The sequence below is a fragment of the Antennarius striatus genome, chromosome 9 (genome assembly GCF_040054535.1).
Source record: "Antennarius striatus isolate MH-2024 chromosome 9, ASM4005453v1, whole genome shotgun sequence".
Classification (NCBI taxonomy): domain Eukaryota; kingdom Metazoa; phylum Chordata; class Actinopteri; order Lophiiformes; family Antennariidae; genus Antennarius; species Antennarius striatus.
Genome location: NC_090784.1, coordinates 9,202,415 through 9,225,075, shown reverse-complemented (window position 1 = coordinate 9,225,075; position 22,661 = coordinate 9,202,415). Strand labels below are relative to the sequence as shown.

General features: G+C 39.1%; 1 protein-coding gene across 1 annotated transcript in view; it reads left to right on the top strand.

The window, feature by feature from the left end:
• Positions 1-22,661, top strand: part of triob (trio Rho guanine nucleotide exchange factor b) — a 109,805-nt gene that overhangs the window by 25,627 nt on the left and 61,517 nt on the right. Inside the window, exons 3-4 of the mRNA XM_068324663.1 lie at positions 18,862-18,936; positions 19,794-19,908. Of these exons, the coding sequence (XP_068180764.1) occupies positions 18,862-18,936; positions 19,794-19,908 (190 nt within the window). The remainder of the gene's footprint in view (positions 1-18,861; positions 18,937-19,793; positions 19,909-22,661) is intronic.

Sequence of the window (22,661 nt, the reverse complement as noted above, 5' to 3'; positions counted from 1 at the left end):
GGGATAGAATCAACCTCAGCCAGACACCCTCCTTCCACAATCTAGCCTCTGCAAGTTTAAAGACTAGGGCATGAAATTGAAATAAAGATTTTTATGAAGCTCACAAGCATCTCACGAGCCAAACAGATCATGCTTTCAAAAGATCAGCAGTTCTCTCCAGTCTAATGCATTAATAATGTCGTACTTAAACCAACAAGCTTTTCGTGCTTATGATTTATTAATTAAACTGATATTGCCTTGACTTTGTTTATGGAGACTCTGTAAAACGGTTGGATCTTTTTCATGTGTAACAGGTGAAGGCTGAGCAGCTGTTGATAGTAATATCTGCTCAGTCACATTAAACACAGTACAATACTATAGCTGTAAAAAATGATCTATGTACAGTAATTCTGGTGCATACCTTTCAGAAAAATTAACAATATTTATTTAACAATAACAATTTTAATAATAGTTAAATTTTGAACTGTTGAGTCAGGTTCCCTTCACTGTTTTTCTCATCTCTATCACATGACATGTTCATGAGTAATCTTATTGAGTTTCAAATTATAATCTAATATTGTGGCCATTAAATTTGTTTTATTGTTAATTATTTTTTTTCCATTGTAGGATTGAGGGATTAAAGTGTTGCATGATGAAGTATATATTCATCACTGCACATGGCTGATTTTTTAAAATATGTTTTAACCTACCATTACATACATATTCAAGTGTCGGCTGGAGAGAAGTAGCATAAATAATGAAATGAAGAGCCTTATATTAAAATGTTCCCTGTAAGCAGCCTCTCACACAGCCTCTTTCTTCATAACCTGTACCTCTTCTAACAGAGATAAAAGAAGGAATTATTTTAAATTTTGAACTTTTTAGTTTCCCTATAAAGTGCCTGAAATGACAGATATAGTTTGTACATAGTAGTTTTGTTCATTTTTGATATGACAACTATTTCACCTTACAGTATTCTCTTTATCCTTTTTGATGAACTCACAATCTTAAAATCGGATTACGTAGTTTGATCCACATCCTGGATAAGACCCCAACTCCTCTCAGAGCCACATGGAAGACAAACAAACAAACACTCACACCTAAAGTTATTATAGAGTGATCCAATCAGCTCAGCTGTATTTTATGACTCAATAGTGCTACTCACTCACTGTGATGCCCCATATATTTAAATATTATAGTCAAATCATCTTTTTACTATGCGCATCACAATTGTTCCAGTAGCAGAAGCATCCGTTTGCTTGGACATGCGTCTTGTTATTTCTGACAATGTGTTTCATGATGTTGTTTTTGCATAATTTACAAGCAACTTCTCCGTGTGTGGAAGTGTGGCAATGTATTTGCTGGAAAGCTACCCTGCTAGCAGTCTGTGGTTTAATCTGCCCATGACCAACAGTTTCAGTGATCAAAGTATGTGGTGATCCCCACTGTGTAAAACAGAAAGGGCACCAAGTTTTTAGACAGGCCTCCCCTTTACCCTCTTACCCGTCAGAGGTAAAATAGTTTGTGATTGTGTGTTAGCATAATATTTGCAGTTGTTTGTGTTTCCCACATAAGAATCCTGCAGATAAAAACAGACTATGGCCATGTATATCTATTCTCCTATCTATATGGAGTCTGGGTGGAGTACATGTGGTTCTGTTTGCTTTGTGTGGACTTCAGGCCTCAGACTCATAAAGAGACCTACAATTAAAGGGTTTAAAGACAGCATCCTAAATTTGGAGCAGACTTTTAGGTTACAGAACTTTTTCTGTATCCTGTCTCTATTGCTCATTCTCTCACCTAAGTCTGCTCCTCCGTCTCCTGTCATCCTCAGTTTACCTCCTATCTTTTCAAAGAGTATTGAAAAACGGAGACATGTAGAGGCCTTGAGAAGATATGAAGATAACTAGATGAGATTAAATAAATTAGCTCAATCTAAATCTGGATCTAAATTGGTGTGAAGTGCTTTCCTCGTTTGAAACTCTGTTGAAAATGAACTGATAAGTTGCAGTGGGCACTCCTATCAGTACACACAGCTCATTAGAACAGAGTGAGGAAGGGATATAGGAAGAGGATCCGTCCGCCCATCCCGTTCTTCATGTCTGTTCATCACATTTTGTTACAAAAAGTGTTCTGGTGAATTTGAGCTTTTTATTATATTGATAATTGAACTTCATGAGATATGCAATAACAGTTACTGTTAATAGGGACTACAAAATTATGGCAAACAGAAAATATTGTAAGTCATGTTTATGCTCCACAAGGGTGTGCATGTGCATGGAACACATGCATGGAAGATATTCCAACTGATAGTCGGGCAGTTTCTGTTTGCATAAGCCCTTTTGTTTTCAAGGCTGCAATAACAGTGGATATCTAGGGGGCTCATCGGCCACCTCATGGGTATGGAGTCACAGGTCTGTCTGCTGTGTGAGCACCCATTGTGTCATCTGGTCTTTGTTGAGGACAGCTCTCGTGAAAATCTATTCACAGGAGAACGAAGTAACAGGGAAGTGAGCAGAGGACAAGAGAGAAGAGGCGGTATGCATTGGGAAGGATTGGGGAGGAATGGCCAGACAGGGAAAGAAATAGTTACATGGAGTACATACTGTATATGTACATACATACAAATACATAGAGTAGAGCAGACAAATAAGGAGAATATGAATGAGAGGAAAGAGGGGGCTGAAGGACAATGACAAGGAGTTAAAGGAAGTGAACTAGAGAAGCGTAGTAGATGGATGAAAATGCAATGCACACACATAAAACTGTGGTGTGTGTATGTGTGTGTGTGTTCCTCTGGGAACTGGCGTTGACCGCTCAGCTTGTAAACAGGAACTCTGGTAGCTTCTGTAGGTGTGCATGTTTGTGCTTGCTCACACACACACGCACGCACGCACGCACGCACGCACGCACACACACACACACACACACACACAGGACAATTATGATCCTTTTATTATAGTTTTGTCTGCTTGCTCGTGTTAGGTGAAGGTTAGGTATTACCTTTTTTATTTGCTGATTAATGTAAAGACTACAGTATTTGACCAATTGTACTATATATTTGACCTACAGTATATGTGTAGGTTTGTTTCACTAACTATTATAACAGTTAATTTAACCAAAAGAGCCTAAATATCAGTTCTCAATATAAATTTAATACTTGATTCACTTATCTAATTGTTAGTGTTCATATTGTTGCTGTGTTATGATATTAATAATAAATTAAGGACTATCAAATGCTCTGTTTGTTGGCTCCAAATGGATTTCAGCATTGCATTTATTAAATCACTGCATGTCGTTGCAAACCTTTTCCTAAACTGGAAAATCAATATTCGTACTTGCCTCTTTTTTCTGTTACGTGACTTCAATCCTTTTTATTGTTCTGCTCATTTCTCAGACTCTGAATTAGATTTTTTTTTTCTGTTTATTTTTGTATTTTGTCTTTGTGTCTACTTACCTGAGGTCAGTGGAGACCTCAGTGGAGATCAGTGGAGATATAAAAAAAAAAGTGTTATAATTTCCATGTGGAACAAAAAGCTGTTTGTTGGCTTGTTTAGAGTTTTTGAGTGTTGAGCCTGTTTTCTGCAACAAATTTCATCTGCAGGCAGGGGCTTTCACTGACGTTTGGGTATTTAGGCAAACCAAAATGACATGCATATTTATCCACAAATGATGTTTTCTTTGTAAGAAAAACCATAAGAATTTCATTTCATCTTTGTTTTCCAAATAAGTTTTGTGTTGGCTCTAAACAAAGGGTTGCTGTTTTAACCGTTGTTTTCAGATGTAAGACTTTCTTTCCTTGACTTCTGCACACCTTTTCTTTTTCTCGAATGTGAGGGAAAATGTGACGATAAGTTGCTACCCATCACAAATACTGTCTGGAACATATGGCTCAATGACTAGTTATGCTTGACGAGAAGAATTGTTTCCATCATTTTGTGCTTTTGTTTCCTTTTAGAATGAATTCTGGCAATAAGTCAAACATGATATTGCTGTTAATCTTCTGTTGTTTGACTCTTAGTTTATTATATTCAAAACTAAAGGTTCTCATAAAAGCACTAAACATATCTCCCTCTTCCACTCATATTTTCTTTCGTTTTTTTGGCCTCATATATCATCTGCTTTGGACCACAACTGTCTTAAATAAAGGACAGTTGGCATGGTGTCATCTGAAACCCTATATCTGCTTTTCTTTCCACTTCTCTATGGTGGCAGTTAATGACCCATTGGACTTTCCTCTCTCGCCTCTGCATCTGACTTGACAAGTTTCATTTGGTTGGCAGTAGTTTATTGGCCTGGTTTTGTTGCATGCTGTTCCAGTCAAAGCCCGGTTTAGATGGAGGAAGCTGATGAATAGCGCTCCCTGAGCTGTACAAAGCAGTCTTCTCTCCACTTCATTGACGTGTCAATGCAACTCAGCTGACCGTTCAATGAGATTGTGCTGTTTATGGCTGTGGGTCGACAGATGCACATGGACATCAATGCTGAAAGGGGCTTTCATGCTTCTTTACAGTGGGTATCCCTCTCCCAAACACGCACCGTTTCTGTTGTAGTCTTTTACTGTCTGCTACAGTAACAGTGCAACATACAAGAGGAAAAACTGGGTAGAGATCAGAGATTGTCTTATTATCGAAACTGGTAAAATGTTATAAGCCAGGGTAATAAGGTAGTAAACAATGTTCATTTCATCATGTCTCTATGAGCCTATATGTGTGTAGAAGTTATTATAACAAGTTATGTTGCAAAAGAATGTAATGAGGCACTTACAGCCGCGAGCCTCTGACCCACTGCACACTCATTCATCAGTTTACAGTTGACGGATGGCTCGTTCTCAGAGGTGACAATCCCCTTCAGTTATTTATTCCAACACGATCAGTCAGGTATGTGACCTGGCCCGATCACAAGCACACATGAGAGTGCCGTCAACTCTGACACACACAGCAGTTGCTGCTTGAATAATACTTTTATCCACATCGTGAAATCAGACGAAACATTTGATGACTCCGTCTTTTGAATTGAGTAGCCCGACTCTCACAACACGAAGCTCCTTTGTGTCACATCAGTTGTCTTTGGATTTTTATCTGTGACACACAACATGGCTGCCCTGGCAATGCTGTTCCGTCTCCCCAACTTGGGCTTTTTCAGGGACAGGAAAGGTCGGCTGACTTTGGAACCACGTCTCACTTCTAACGAAGTTGGTATGTGATCCAACAAAGTACTTTACATGGGTAGCGCAATAGAAATATCATACAAATGTGTGTTCATTTGGATTTTTGTTATATTCCCTGCACACATGTTACAGAATTTCCATAATGTCAACTCTGAGGTCAATATCAGGTTATAGTTTGTGGATTATTTCTGTCTTATTTTGTCTTCGCTCTTTGATTTCCATATTTCGCAACTCAGTTGTAGAGCTCATTAGAGCCCATCCACCTTGTTTTGTGAAAGATAGCATATATTCTACTCTAAATTTTACGCAAGGACCAGACAGCAGTTTATAAATGCATAAATGTATAAATGCAGGTATCATAACAATGTACACAAAACACTTTGCTAATTTAATTTCAAGAAGGTCAAGCACAGTGAAAGTTGAAGTGTTATTTACATTTGCACACATCAACTTAGAGAGTCTATTATAAAACATGGTTTTGAACATGATTGCAAGTGAATGACCTGATTTATAGTGTGTTTCCTCTAAGTTGCTTATTGTTTAATATGCTCATTGCACCAGGTCCTCTTTTTTTCGAAACATTTGTTTAAAAATAATACAATTGCAACAGAGACAAAGAAAAATCTTTGAGGATTGACATGTTTTAGTGTTTGTATCATACAGGATCAGGATACATGTTTTTTGCTCGTGATAAATGCCTAAAGATGATTAGCAGGATGTTATTTGCATTATGGTTGGTGTAGTGCTTGTGTAAAAAAAATCTCACAATCACAAACAGAGTAAGTATTAAACAGAGAAAATTATCCAGTCATTCATGAGGCCTATTTCACCTCCAAATCCATCTCGACTACTACTTTGACTGGCTTAACAGTATTATTCCTTGTGAGTAGTCAGTCAACTTCAGTTAAATGCAAAGCAGCACTTGTTACTAAATCTTAATTTGGGGAGGGGTTACTGTCATGGGGGGCGACGGGAGACAAACAGCCAGTTGGTGAAGGCAGAAAGGAGTTGGCAGTGCCTTTGGCTTTTTGCAACTCATTTGGTTGTGAGGCGTTGGCCGGTGTGGCTGTCGATACTATAAGAAAGCCTGAACTGGTCGGGATGAAAACCGCAGTGGACCTGAGAGGGTTCTGCTGCAGAATGTGATCGGTAAGGCTCTGAGCCAATATTGGTTGACCATGGCAGTACTGGATAACCACAGCTGGCAGTATGCCCAGGCTGGAAAAACCCTGATCAGACTCTCAGGTAAAGAAGTCTTTATTTTACAAGGATTTTCTCATTTCATCTTTCACATTCATATTGTACATCACCGCAAGCAAACGCCGGCCTGATTTACGTTAATGTGAGTGTGGCGTTCTTGCCAGTTAGGACTTAAAATGCAGACATTGAAAATGTAAATGGTGGCATCTTCCTCTCCTTGTGTTGTGCCTCGGTTCAATGAGTCAAGTCAAAGTGAATAAATAGTCTTTATAATGCAAATTATAGAAATCTCCCATTTGTTAACTGAAGCATTTGGGAAGAAAGGGAAACACCACTCAAATTAAAATAAATTACAGTCCACAGATTTCTAAACTTCACGACGTACTTTATGAGAGGGATGGATTAGTGAATATCGATTGAAAAATTCTGCAAGTTGTGTTTGCGGTCTGTTTGTTAGTTTAATAATCCGTCAGACAACAAACAAACCTAAGCTGCAGTCAATAATGAATGAGAATAAAGCTTATCTTGAAATGGAAATGGAAGTTAATGTTCTTGTTTACAGAAAACACTGATGTATAGACTATAGAGGACACATGCACACTGGTACATGAAAGGCCTTCTTGTACAAAGTCAAGTCAAAGAGGGAAAAATAACAGAAACACCCCCTAACAATGTGTGAACCTAAAAAGAACCTTTGCATCTGTTAGACTGTTGTGAACCTTTTTTTTCATTTTAAACTTTGTGAACAATGTTTTATTGAAGGTTTTTATCATGTTGTGTTGGTTTTTGCCAGATCCTGTTGGATTCAGTCAGGCTGCAGACGCTTAACTGTATCATTTTTTGACACACAGTCTGTTGTTTGTGACATACTGTGTTACTCAGAAAACTGTTAAATGAGCGTGTTAGAATTTCTGACAATGATGTAAAACTAAACCATTAATATCTCTATAAAAGTTTAGACATAAAGATAGTTTTTGAGGTAATTTAGGGGGTTGTCTCCATGAAGTGAAGGGGACACTATGTCCATGCACTTTATTTTCTTTTTATAAACCACTCCTGCCACCCTTTGTCCTGTTTTCACTAGCATATGGGTCATTGTGCTTGGTCTCTGCTGTGCTACATAGACTCAAAACTGTTTTAGTAACTGTAGGTTATAAATAGAAAAACAGGAAAGTAACTTGGGCACATTGTATAGCATGTTTTCTGGATGTTGATGCTACAAGAACTCTGGCTTGAACAGTTTGTAGATCTGCACAGCTATGCCTGCTAACCAGGCCAGGACAGCTGGTCCAAGCCTTGGGCACCGGACACAAGGTTTACCTTTAAGCAGGTGCAGTCATTAATATTGGACCTGGTTTATACTATCTCCAGATATCTCAATCAAACTGATAGGAGATAGGCAGGTTTTGTTCTGTTAGAATTGTAGTGTTTTCTTTCATCCCCTTCTAAGATGTAGTGCTCGGAGGTGTAATGAATGCAGATGTCTCAGTAGATGAGTGCTGTGAGGCGATAAGGACAAGTACGGCTATTTTTTCAGGAGAACACTGCAGAATTAAATGACAAGACAGGCTGAGGGATTATTTATCAGGGAAATGACAAGGCTGAATTTATAATAAGACCTGGAAAACAACCTGCTGCCATGGTTTCAAGTTGTTATTTCTGCAGACGATTGTGTTTTGGCCTTACGCATGGCGTTTATAGTAAAATCAATGGAAAAGTTCTTTGTCAGATCCTATAAACACATAAGTAGTCATTCAAGGAGGCCTTTTGTTTTATGTAGTTTTGTATTTAGTTTTATCTAGTAGGAAGTGACACGTCATTTTTTGGGGCAAACTGAAAACAAATTGTACATACTGTAGGTGCCTCAGACGTACCATCATCCTTTGTTTCAATGCTGGATATATCCAGATGGAGTTGTGTCAAGTACATAATGAAAACCACAACCACATCCAATCAAATAGCTGCTGCTTCAGTTCTTGTGGAGAATGACAATGCTCAAAAGGGCCTCTCAAGAGTGCTGTCTTGGTTTTACATTAGCTCAGATAGCCATGTCATAATGTATGAATACACAGCTGCAAAACAGAGAGGAAAAGAATAGAAAAGGCAGCATTAACAGTGACACTGGGAGTTGCCAACTGTGAGTCCCAGGAGTACACTAAACATGTCCAAAGCCAATAGAGCCAACAGAGGGAGGAGAGAATAGAGAGACAAACAGGGTGCTAGGATGTCACATCAGACTGGAGAAACAATAAAAGGAAAAAGAGTTGCGAAGCGTAGATGGAGCTGAGGTTGTTATCCATGCTCACTGATGTATGAAAGGAATAGAAAGAAACAACTGTAGTGCAAGAGTAACACATGCACTACTTATATTCTGTCAAGGTGTACAACAGTGTGTAACATATTCCAAATGAAATTACACACACACACACACACACACACACACACACACACACACACACACACACACACACACACAGTCACACACATTTTATTATTTGTGTATTCAGCCCCGAGCTGTCTCCATGTTGTATATTTGTGCATTTGTGCATTTATACTTCTATAGTACATCATTGTTGCTGTTTTTATTACACATGGATGTTTCAGCACTGAAAGTGCAATTTTAGAAATGTCTGTGGTGTCATGTGCAGCTGCAGGATTGTGAAACCTCACTGCCTCATTATACACCATCAAAAATGCTTTCAATGGGTCTGTCATTGGCACCACAAACACCCCAGACAAAGAGTTGTCACACACACACACACACACACACACACACACACACACACACACACACACACACACACACACACACACACACACACACACACACACACACACACACACACACACACTGACTTGCACAAAACTGCTGACCATTGTTTATCTAAGTGTATAGTTTGCAGTGTATTTGTTTGCATGCGTCCTTGCGTCTTTGACGCACATTTTTTCTTTGACAGGGACGCAGGATCATCAGACAGCTTGCGTCCCTGGGATGCAAGCTTTAAATGCACTTCCATTCAACAAAAATGTTCACAATACAGTATTTCCATTTCTCCATTTAAATTTCAAACCTGGAAATTGCCATTATGTTTGGATCTCGCGCGAGTTTCTCGTCACGACACTCACCTGCCTGATTCTGCCTTATTATAATCGACCAAACGCCGTTTGGCAAAAAGCAACACGATGTCTGCACGTTTTACACCCTGCAGTGAGAGTGAAGGGTTAGTTAGACCCTCCAGAGCAAGTATAAGCATCCTGTTGGGTTTGTCTGTCTGTTAAAGCACTTTGAAATGTCTGCTGATGTGATTAAGCACTATATAAATAAAGGTTGTTTGATTGATTGATTTATTTGATTGATTATCACTGTGCCTCTGAAAAAGATGCAGAAATTGGAGAAAAAGCAAGTGACAATGAGTGCTTTTTTGCATAAAAAACAAAAAGTGAAAAGTTAATGAAGAAAAAGAAAAAGATATTACTGACAGATATTATAAAAATTTGTGTGGAGAAGGCTCTGGCAGCTTGGTGCCGGTTCCACAGTAGAATACAGTATATGAATTAAAGGCAAAAAAACCCCTATTGAGTGAAAAGCAAAGGTGAAAAAAAAGCTATTACTGTACATCTTTATTTATTTCTAAAACATTTCTTTTAAATGACTACCAGGCTTAAACATTTTGATAAAAGTAATATACAATTTTATTCTTTTTTTTCTTTTTAATTAAACAGTTATGGTGTTATTAATAAAAGCATTAAAATCAACAGTTTATTTAGTTTTTATATTGCACAATTGGCAAAACTCAATCCTTGCGTATGTTTCTACTATTCATTCATTCATCGTCTAACCCGCTTAATCCGCAAACGCAGGTCGCGGGGGAGCCGGCGCCTATCCCGGCAGTCTCAGGGCGTGAGGCGGGGGACACTCCGGGCACGACGCCAGTGCACCGCGGATGTTTCTACTATATATTCTGTTATTACTTTTGGGATGCATAAACGTCATGTTGGGATGCACAAATTTTTGTTGAAGCGCATCCCAGGGATGCACTACTTTCTTGAGGTAAAATGAACTCTGGTTATGTGTTGTTCTGAATGGTGTGAATATGATTTATGGAGTATTCTGTTCTCACATGTCCTTAAAAACTAATGAACAGAATGTATTGACAATTTACACATGCTTTGATGGGCCCCTAAAGGTGTGATTCACATAATTGGTTTCTAAAAATTGCTTATTCATGCATTTTGAGACGAATTCAAACAAGAGAATGTTGGTGAAACGTGTATTTCAATTAAGCATTTGTACTACACATGTCTAATTGTAAGAGGTTGCAGCATTCAGACAAAGGAAGAGAGGTTTTTTTTTCTTTTCTCTTTTTTCAGCTGTCTGTTTTTGGACTCAAGTGCTCTTGTGTTCCCTCACAGGGTTTACAATGTTGATAGACATTCATTTTTTTTCGTAGCTAATTTTCGTAATAATATAATATTGCTATTAGCAGTAATTTAGAAAATGTATTTATTCATTTTTATTAATATATTGTACCATTGGAATATGCTAACTGTACAGTTATCTACAGATGAAACTGCTACCATTCAAATACAGTAAATGTACAATAGAAAGCTTTATGGTCAGTCTTCCATCCTTATATGTGAAGAAACTATTATTCTGTTTGTGACCAGTAAATTAATGACAGTTTTCATATTTAATTTATCCTTTAATGGAAGGAAGAACACTTTCTTCATCAGCTCTGGTCTCTGGATTGCTGATCAGACAAGATAAACTGAATATATATGCTTATGTCTCTCATTTTTATATCAGCACATTTTAGAAGTTTGAACCTATTCATTAGTCGGATTCCTTACTCCTTATGTTCTTACTTGGTTTAAAGATGCTGCAGGGAGAAACATATCACATTTTTCTGGTTGATCAGTTTGAATCTGAAGGCACTACAAATAAAAATTCAGTGCCAGACCACTACCATTGTTTTTTTCCCCCCTCTTTTCTCATTTCGTATGAGATATTTGTCATACCATTCTTTCCTATATGGGTTATATCCAGGTCAAGAGGTTGTGGTGGGAGCATTGTGTTATTTTTACTGTAAGCCATGCTTTAACAACAATATGAGAAACCTGATGAAAGCTGAGCTCACCACAGTCTCCAGGCCCCCAGCCAGCTCTGGCTGAAGGTCGCAGAACTGGAGCAGATGCTGCTAGAAGTGGCTTTACAGCTGAGGGAAGCACAGAGACTGTGGGTCTCAGTAAAAGATAGAACGATAAATAAATGAAAGAGTTGTAGAACTAGGGTAAGAGGCAGAGCAAGAGAAAGATAAACCTCTTGGTTGTTCAAGTTATTTCCCAGCTACTCCAAAGTACACCAAGGTACTTTAGTCTGGGCTGTCACACAAGAGATTTTTCAAACAACCTGCTTGTAACTGTACCATCGTACTCATGATGTACACAAATACATGGTGGCCAGTGGTAGCTCTAGACCCTTGAGGTTGAGTAGATAGCATTCACAACATGACATCATCACATGCCATAAACGTTCCTCGAGTACGCAAAGATCAAGCAAGCTCTGGTTACAGAGCCAAAACAGTAAGGCAAAGCTGTGACAATAGCAGCTATGGAATTACTGTGAACATTAGGTATAGACTTGGAGACAGTTGGCAATCAGAACTACACTGTCTTATAATTTTTGAGAGTGAAATATTGATCTACCGGTGTACTGTTAAGATTTACCCAAACGCCTGATAAATTGGTAAATCTCTCTCTCTTAGAGGCCCGTGAATGGTTATATGAATGCTGTGCACTGCAAAGTCCAGGTCAGAATACACAGTATAGGCACACGCACACACACACACACACACACACACACACACACACACACACACACACACACACACACACACACACACACACACACACACTGTAAATGTAGATACCTACAGAGACCAAGATATACAGTTAGACGGGTTGGAGTCCAGGACAGCAATGACTCAATACAGTCTGGTCCCACATTTTCTCTGCCTTTGTGCTGCACGTTTTGACCCAGTCCAAATTAGGCCAGACTAAGCTAACCCAGAGTGAGCAGTTTGGCGAATGATTCCAAGTCGTCTAGATGTACACTAACTCCCAAAAATGGTCCGTCATAGTCACATTCCTTGTAAATGTTAAAGTTTAAGTGAGATACTAAATTCTCGTGGCTTACATTTGTGTTCAAATGTCACAAATCAATTTGTTTGATCTGTGCTGTGAGATATTTGATTGGCCAAGGTCTTGACACATGAATGAGATGCATGTCATAGCAATTACTGCCATGAATCTTTGGATCCTTCTATGCTGGCCGCAGAAAGCAGAGTTGTTAATTTTATGATGCGGTCGCCATTGCAATCAGGGGAAATGTAGTTTTTGTACAGTCTTATGCTATCGTCCTGATTTGTTCTGGTGTTATACAAGCACTGCCTGGCTTGAAAATGGTATAAGTTTGAGGTTATGAAGTCATAAGCTAGAGGATTGGCATCATGCAGTGTGCCAGGCTGCAGAGATGCCCTGTGTACAGTGTAGCCTGTGGCCCGATGGATTGGAAGTAACAGGACCAGAAAAGTTCTCTGTGGATGTCTGTTCATGCGCTGTGGACAGATGGCACAAAAATGCAGTTGTGTTCTTGGGATAATAAGTTGGGGTTATGATGCTTTTAGTTAAGTAACTTGTGTTTATTTCCGTGTCATACAATTTTGGTCAGAGGTTTGTAAACCATTCATCAAATAAACTTAGTTATTTCCTTGCATCTCATTAAAACCTTCTAGAAACAAGTTTCAAACCCAGCTTGAGTCCTAAGGAACGGAGGTTGTTTTCAGTCTGTGGCATGAAGAATTGGTGAAAGGCACTGACGCAATCTGCTCTCCAGTACCATATTCAAAAATCCACATGTGAGCCTTTCCAGCCTGGAGTTAGAAGGGCAAAAAGGAATGGATTGGCATCCTTTCTGTCTGCTGCCTCAGCAACACAGCAATGTGAATTTAAGGATTAGGGCCGCAATCCTTGTGGGCAGACAAATAGGAGGCCAGAGCAGAGTGAATCTATTTGGATACCTCTTACTTTATGTTTGTTTGGTTTCTGAATTCATACAGAGCAGAAGGTGGGAGAATGTAAATTATATGCATTCCTCTACTTGTAACTGAAAAAAAGGATTCGCAGTGATGAAAAAAAAAGATTTAAAATCCAAATATGAAAATAGTTCATCCAATGTGTGGGCTCAGTTATTCTGTGTCTTGAAGTTAAGCATAAACTATGACTGTGTGCACGTTTTAGTTACCTGACAGTTGATATACAAGAAGACAAAGTGTATATTAGTACAAATTTATGAATACTGCTAATACTGACAGTAAATGTCCATGAGGGACATATGTGATGGAGAGTGACAGCATTATTGCATGTCTATGGTTAAGAATATATAATTTCTTTCTTTATTCCTGGTAATTTTACAAAAAATTCAGGATATTTTTACTTGTTGGTGTTTTTGCGCAGCATTCCACTGCTTTGAGTAGTAAACTGCCATCCTGCTTATTTATTAAACTGAAAAAAGATGCAATACAAAGGACAAATCACCAGCTGTCTAAATATGTAGTGACAACACAATTAGCTAACATGATACTGTCGTTCCATTCTCACACTTTAAAATGCATACTGTATCTTTTAAAATATTATTGTATGCCATGCGTTCTGTCGTCAAGCCAGAATAACTACACTTTAAATGACATAGTGTCATTGCCACTGTGATGAATTTATACACGAGATGTATCTATGATTAGATCTAGCAAGGAGAGAAGAAGGAAGTATTGTTTTATGTGCCGCTTGTTCATTTGTTTATTTATTTGTGTATGTTTGCACGTTTTCTTTTTCTTTTTCTTTTTTCATATCCTACTATGGTGATGCCATAACCCACAATTCTCTGCCTCTCATTACTCTGGTGTGGTCATAACATTTTTCACATACGTTTTTATCAGTTTGGGGCTATGAAATCAAAATCGTCAAACAACACCAGTCAGAGCTAGGATTGGGCAAACCATGATGTCATCACATCAAGAGAAAACAAACGTAAGGTGTTAAAGTTAAAGCATGTGTGTCATGAAAAACAGGCATCCGTCATTTTTTATGTCAACATGATCCATTTTGCCTTCAGGTGTGCATCTGATCTCCTCATCCCAGTTGCCACCGTGTATTTGATGTTACACTGCACATCTGCAAGGGCAGACATGCAACAGTCAGCTGTCTTCTGTCTTTATTTTCCTGCTTTGAATTATTAATTTTAAAAAAAAGTCACAAAAAAGCCCACTGTAATAATGTGATTTTCCAGACAGACACAATGCATTTCGTCTCATTTTCGCGGGGCAATGAGTGCAGACTGACAGTTAAATGGATTGCTCTCATTATAAGTGTGTTATGAACAAGTAGTGTGTGATTGAAAAGCTTTATTTTATGCTCGGCAGACTTGTAAATGAGGGGTTGTGTCTACTGAGGACAGGGGATTGCCGTATGTGTCTATGTTCTGGTTGTGTGTTTGTAGCAAAAGGAGATGATGAGATTTCATTTATCACTCACAGTGTGTAGGGTATAGTAATACTTTATTATTGCGGAATATATTTTGGGTTATTGTAGCAAATAAACCAGAGAAAAATAAGGAGAGACGGTGGAATTGCATCAGTCCCTCTCTGCCAATGCTTATTCTGTCAACCATTTATATTTTAGATTCATACGTGATCAGTTTTCATGATCATGTAACAGCCAATGAGCAGTATTCCACATTGAGCTCCACAGTCCAGTCTCACTGCACTAGGATGTATATATGATTTAATGGAAGGTATAGAAGTTTTTCTCTGACACCTTCCATCCCTGAGTTCATCTATGATCAGCTCCCTACGAGATGTTGCAGCTGCAGCAGTAGAATGGCCAGAACTGGCTGGGTGTCAGCACCGCTGTGAGGAATGTGTCCGAGTGTTTTCTTTTCTTTCAGTTCACTTTGTGAATACTACTTTGTGCACGCACTGAATCACTCTTTAGAATGAAGGCTATGTTTGTGTTTTCATTGTGTCCTCCAGTCATGTTCACATCAGTCCTGTTCGATGAGAAATCAATGCTGCAGGTCAAAGGAGACAGGATCACGTAGGGAGTTAATTATGACTCTGAGTGTGCTTTGGGAACCGCTAGGTCTCGTCTGCCTGTTTGCTGCTTTGTGACATCATCCATGAGTCTGGAACAGTCCGGCCACTGTAGTCAATGCGTTGTCACCCAAGCCTTACTGCTTCTCCTGAGGCTCTCAGACATTGGATGGAATCAATATTACAGGAGCCATTAAAACCTGAATGAGTTATTTAGCTGACTTCCTTCTGCGGTCAATGTTGTGTGCTAATACTTTGTGCTGCAGTTTTGTGTGTCCCCATATCCTTCTCTCAGTTGCCTCTTCATGTGTTACTCTGTTCCTCCCTCCCTTACAGCTTGTCTTTAACCAGCTATCTCTTATCTATTCATTAATCATATATGGAGCTTTCTGTTGTTACTTTTTCTTCTGTATCACCTCTCAGTTTGCCATCATAACCTCATTTGTTGTTTATTTGGAGGTGGAGAAAGCAATCAGAGGTTCAGTGTCATTCAAACTGAATGCAGTACCTCTTTAATTTACCAGTACTCTCACTGCTGATATCAAGATGTGGGCTTAAAAATATAGAGTACCGTAGTATCTTGAGATACGCGTTTAATCTGTTCAGTGACGGAGCTCGTAAATCAAACAACTCATAAGTTCAACAAGTTTTCCCCACTTAAAATAAATAAAAATGTTTTAATCCCCTCCAGCCTTGAAAAAAAGCACCAAACCCTTCCAAATTATGGAGAAAAAAAACCCAACATATTTTAGCAACCAATAGACATGCATTCTTTTCTGATCCATAATTAATTATACAGTGGGGCCAATAAGTATTGGGCAACCTAAAAAATTTGCAAGTTCACCATTTAAAAAGATAAGAGAGGTTTGTAATTTTCATCAGAGGTACACATCAAGCGTGAGGGATAGAATTAAAAAAATAATATTCAGGATTTCACATTGTATGATTTCTAAATAATTTATTTGTGAAAATGGGTGGTATTGGCAAGCTAGAAAACAAACAACTCTTATGTCCCTCACAGACCAGTCACTTGCTCTCTAAGTAGTTATTCTGGCCCCTACTCATTAACAGTATGAATGGCCCCTGTTTGAACTGATTTGATGCATAAGAGACACCTGCACACACCTTCAAACTGTCGGACTCCAGTCTTCACCATGACCAAGACCAGAGAGCTTCCCAAAGACACCAGATATAAAATTGTACAACTGCACAAAGCTGGGATGAGTCAAACTGCAATTGGTGAACAACTGTGAGAAAAGATCAACTGTTGGAACATTATTAGAAAATGGAAGTACAACGTCACTGACAACCTCCCTCGGAATGGAGCTCCTTGTAAGATCTCACCTCATGGAGTTCAAAAGATCCAGAGAACAGTGAGTAATGAGGTCAGAACTACACGGCGGGAACTGATCAATGCTTTGGAGACAGCTGGGACCACCGTCACAAAGATTACAATAAGTAACACACTACGTCATCATGAGGTGAAATCCTGCATTGCCTGAAAGGTTCCCTACTAAACAAAAAACATGTAAAGGCCTGTTTGAAATTTGCTAAAAACAATATGGAATATTCATTGGAGGATTGAAAGAATGTGATGTGGTCAGATGAGACCAAAATTTAACTTTTTGGTTGAAATACCACTCACCATGTTTGGAGGAAGAAGAATGCTGAGTTGCATCCCAAGAACACCATTCCTACTGTGAAGCATGGGGGTGGAAACATCATGGTTTGGGGATGCTTTTCTTCAGAAGGGACAGGAAGACTGGTCTGTATCAACAGCAAGATGAATGGGGCCATGTATTGTGACATTTTGGGTAAAAACCTCCTTCCCTCAGTCAGAGAAATGAAGATGAAACGTTGCTGGGTCTTCCAGCATGATAACGATCCAAAGAGCACAGCTAGAAAAACCAAGAATTTCTCCGTAAAAAACATGTCAAGGTTCTGGAGTGGCCTAGCCAGTCTTCAGACTACAACCCAATCGAAAACTACAAACCTCTCTTATCTTTTTAAATGGGTGAACTACCAATTTTTTTAGGTTGCCCAATACCTATTGGCCCCACTGTATGTAAGTTACGTAAAGAGTGATGAACTATGAAAAGAAATGCAAAAATCACAAACACATGCGCTAAATTGAGCCTTTTTTACGTTTCTGAAACAAACTTTTGTCCATTTCTCAAGAAAACTATAAGCAATGAATTCCTGGAGTTCAATTTGCAACATGAGCGAATAGGCATATGTTCTCTCTGACTGTATTCAGTAGTAAATTATTTGAAATTTGTGATTTACAATATGATACAAATTTAGATTTAAAAAAAATCAGATAACAACCAATGACATTATTTTAGCATTTCCCTGCAATTGTATGTGTGTGTGTGTGTGTGTGTGTGTGTGTGTGTGTGTGTGTGTGTGTGTGTGTGTGTGTGTGTCAGATGAGTCACAGCTAGAATGACGGCTATGCGATGACATCACCAGCTAACTGCAGAGGGGTAAATCCACCTCTCCTTCACCTCCTCATATATTCATGGTCAGAGCTGTCAGATCCATAGCTCATGTATATATTTTCACTAATTGCATTACAACTTGAGGCTATACTGCGCATGAAGATGTGGGAGTGACAGAATTACTATTAATACCAGTCCAGCAGGGTATCTGATGACTGGTAGGACAGATACCGTGATGTCTTGGATGATATTTTTTCCACTGAGCTGACTTCTCAGCACCAGTCTTACCCCTGTGGAGGTAGATTGCTGTGGTTGACCTCTTGGCCTTCTCGTCGTTGTTTCCAATGGCCAGTGGGTTATTCAGCTACTTGTAGCTGTTCTTTATTGGTGCTGTTTTTCCTTCTGGTAGCCCTGTTTGTTGATGTTGTGATTTTATCAGGCTCTTGTTCACCATTGGTGGGGTCTGTCCTTAGATTTTACTCTCCACATGCCACTTAGCATTGGTGTTTTCGGATGATCCTTTCTGCCTTTATTTCCCATTGTCAGCTCTGGGTGGGTCTACTCTTGTGTTGTTTCTTTGCAGCTGTAAGTATACCCGGAATGGTTGTAGAGCCATTTGCAGGCCATGTATACTTTTGATGCATCTTTTTGTACCCAGAGCTTTGAGACTTTATTTCTTCTTTTTACACTTCGTCTTTTCTACCCAGACCCCGTGTCATCTGCATGAGTATTTGGTGACTGATTCTTTCAGAGTTTCTTGATCTATTTGATTTCGTCTTTGCCTTTCATCAAGTGTTGCAGTCTTGTATTCCAGTGGGCCAGCGGCTTCTGCGACAGGGGGCCGTGTGGATTGTGAGATGTACTGATTTATGTTCCAAAGGTGACTACATCACCACCTAAGCTCTCTGTTTTTCTTTGGTTTCAGGGTTTCATCGCAATGAGGACATGAAGGCTATTGATGTGCTTCCAATTCTCAAGGAGAAGGTCGCCTTTCTCTCAGGTCAGAGAAAAATCCTGACAGCTTCACTGATGTTGTAACTGCACTCATTGAACTTGATGTTCTCACTTGTGGTTCTTCAATAAAAAGGAGAAATACCAAATCACATTTGTTTGCATATACTTTGCACAGGTCTGGTTCTTATATTTCTACCTGTTGATGTTGATAGAAAACAGTTTTATCTGATGACACAAATTCAAGAATCAAAGATGAGTAAGGCAATGGTGGATGATACAGGCTCATAAAATTAGCTCAGTTAAGTCAGCAAGTCAAAAAAACACTTATTTGTTGAGCACAAATCGCATCTTTATTTGTTAACCACCTACAAAATTCATTCTCACAATTGTAATAATAATAAAGTCAGCCCTGGAAAAATGGGACAAGGACTGGGTGTCGCTTAAATGTCACAACATGGTAGCCTGGGTATCTATTAGTGTTTTTTTATGTCCTCTCTCATGTCAGTGACCTTAGTCTGACTCATTATGTTGCTAACATGACTTTAACCCCATTTGTGTTAACTGCATTGATAATTGTCAATGAGTTACAGAGGAATTCTTTATCAGTCTGATGTTATCGATAATAGAAAATAATCAGTAATTGAAAATTCAACTTCAGCTGTTTAGCCTCTCGTTGATCTGTGACTTTCATCAGGGCTCAGATTCATAAAGAAATACTGGACGGTTGCTGTGGGCTAATCTTCTGTACTTTTATTGTTTCTCAGTGAATTCAGTTGGTTCTAAGAACCCTGTGTCAGTATAGTCAGTTTCGTTCAGTAAGTTGCAGACTAACCACAGCATACTGTATGAGAATCAGCAACATATTGGAGCTTCCTTTTACTATCGCTTGATCTCAATCTAAAGGTGGCAGAGACAGACGTGGAGGTCCCGTTCTCACCTTTCCAGCACGAAGCAACCATGACAGAATACGATCTGAAGACCTGCGTAGGCTTATAGCTTACCTGGCTACTATTCCCAGGTAAGAATTGGGCTTCCAAACACACATGCAAAGAGTGTCAGTGTGGGATTCTTTTTTTTTTTTTTTCAGAAGATGCGCCAAACTTATATGAACATGTACTGATATATAAACCTATTTTTTATCCTTGTTTTGATTTGAAACCAAATATGAGGGTATCACGTGCACTCCCACACATGTCATGCCATTCCTTGTATCGGCCTTGTCCACATTGATTCAATTTAGGATAAAGGGTAGTCTGAGGTTCCAAAGAGCTGGCACTCATTTCCTCCTAATGCTGTTTGTTGCCACTGTTCAGCAGTCCCATCCTGTCCCACTCTGCTGTTGATATTGCCTAGTTAGAGTGGGCTACATTTTATTAAAGTGTGTTGTAGATTGCACTTGTTTGTTTTTTGTGTGTGTTAGTTTTTGTTTCCTGCTTCCCTGTTAGCAAAGTTTATTGTATAGACTGGAGTCAGAAGAACAGCTGCAGGAAGTGTGTAGCCTCAGGATGTGGAAGTCAGTCTGTAGTTGTGTGCAGGTTGGTGTTCCAGTCACATTTAACGCCCCAGGTCGTTCTGTTTGGAGTCAGCTTAACTACGAGGGATGGTTGAACCCCTGTGTTCTGCAGCTTCTGATTTCACCTCTGTTGTGCCTTCTGGTACTTTACGGCTATAAATCTTTTTCACTGCAGAGCCTTGTTTTGAAAAAGAAAAAAAAAAAAAAAAAGGTTCAGGTTTCCTCAGAGCTCCTTTTGCTTGTTTTGGGACAGCTGAGCCAAATTCAAAAATGCACCACATTTGCTTGTATTTCAGTCAGCAGTATAGTGATAGACATATGATAGATATACAGTATGATAGAAATATTGGTCTTGCATAGAATTCTGCAAGCCTATATAAAGCTGCATTGTTACTTTGTGGTTTTGATTTAGTTTTGCAAGTTTTGCAAAACATTGCTGTAACAACCAGCTACACTGAGGTGATACAATCCACAAATTGAAAACCTCCTCCAGAACAACATGTGACACTAAATCTGATTTGAGCAGATTTCACGTCATGGAAACACAACCAAAAGTGTAAAAGTAAATGATTAATCAAAAATTATGTAGAAAAAAAAATCAGGATCAACATAAATGAGAAAATGAGGAGTTACAAGGTTTGATGAAGATGGTGCTTGGCTTTTACTTGCATATAAGTTGTCATTGGATTTTGATGACATTTTTATTACGTTGGATCTTATGAAATTTTTTGATTACAATAAATAATTTTGAGGTGATATTTGATAATGTTCTCACTGTCATCAGTATTGCTTTTTGAAAATCAAGGTGGGGGCAGCATGGTGGTGCAGTGGGTAGCGCTGTCGCTGCACAGCAAGGCGATTACAGGTTCGAGTCCTGCTCTGTGCAGAGTTTGCATGTTCTCCCCGTGTCTGCGTGGGTTCTCTCCGGGTTCTCTGGCTTCCTTCCACCTCCAAAAACATGCACTTCAGGTTGATTGGCCGGTCCCAAATTGCTCGTAGTGTGTGAGTGTGTGCGTGCGTGGTTGTCTTTCTACGTGTGGCTCCGCGGTGCACTTGCGTCGCGCCCGGAGTTTACCTGCTTCAGACCCCAGTCAGCTGGGATAGGCTCCAGCTCCCAGCGACAATGAGTGAAGTGGGTATTAATGATGAATGAATGAATGAATTTTTTTAGCTGTATGATCTTTGTTTGTTTTTTTGATCTTTACTAATTCAAGTCTTACACAATTGATCCAATCATTTTTTATTTACATTGCCTGAAACCTGTCTTTTAGTTGTTCAAGCTGTAATGTCTATGGCATTAAGCAGAGCTTCACGCTCTCAGAGACTTTCTAGATCGTTGATGTCATTTTAAGATCTCTGCTATCTGCTGTAAAGGTCAAAGATGAGTGGTTTGCTTTAAATCAACACGTATTATTTCCTGTTTATCTGTAAAGTTGTCCAACCCAGCTCAAGATCCAGCTGTTAGAAAGCCGTGTTAAGAGGTGAGATCAGAGGATAAAAGTCTGAGAGGGGCCGACCGTTGAGGTTCAGGAGGAAACAAGTGTCACCAAATCAGTAGGAGGTCGACCTCTTCACTTCAACTTCATTTCTCTTTATCCCGTCTAAATATTTCTTCTACCCCCCCCCCCTCCCCTTTTTGCTGGTAAATGTGCCTCCCCTCCCCTCCCTCTCTTTTACTGCACTCTATTTTTCTCTGCCCATTTGGCTGCCGTTCTGTTTTCAGAGTGAGGTCAGAGTGAGTTAGAGCAGGAGGGCCTGCTCTGTTTCTGTCTCCTCTCTAGACACATTCAGATTAAAGCCTTTAACAGTGAGAACAAACCTTTTATGGACCGATACAGCAGCAGATCTCCTGGTAAGCAGCTGTGGAAATTTCAACGCTCGGTTGTTTTAACGTTTTTTTTTTTCCCTCTCTCGATGCTCTGAGGATTTGTGTGGGATCTTTTGACTTGTTTTGGCATCTGACAGTTAGAACAGAACCTCTGCAAAGTGTAATAAGAGTCTTTTTTGTTTTCCTTTTTCTGTTTTATGGCATCTTATAAAGTAGTCCTGTTACATGGTCAAGGATAATAATGTGACTCAATAGATTTAAGGAACATATTTCTGTTACATGATTTAAGTCATTTTTATGTTGTCACTGATTTTGAGTCAGGCTGCTGTACTGAGATTATGTAGTCATTTATACACTACTGTATACGCATTATCATAATACAAATAGTGAAGTAATTTGCTCCCTATCATATGTTCAGACCCCTTTATTC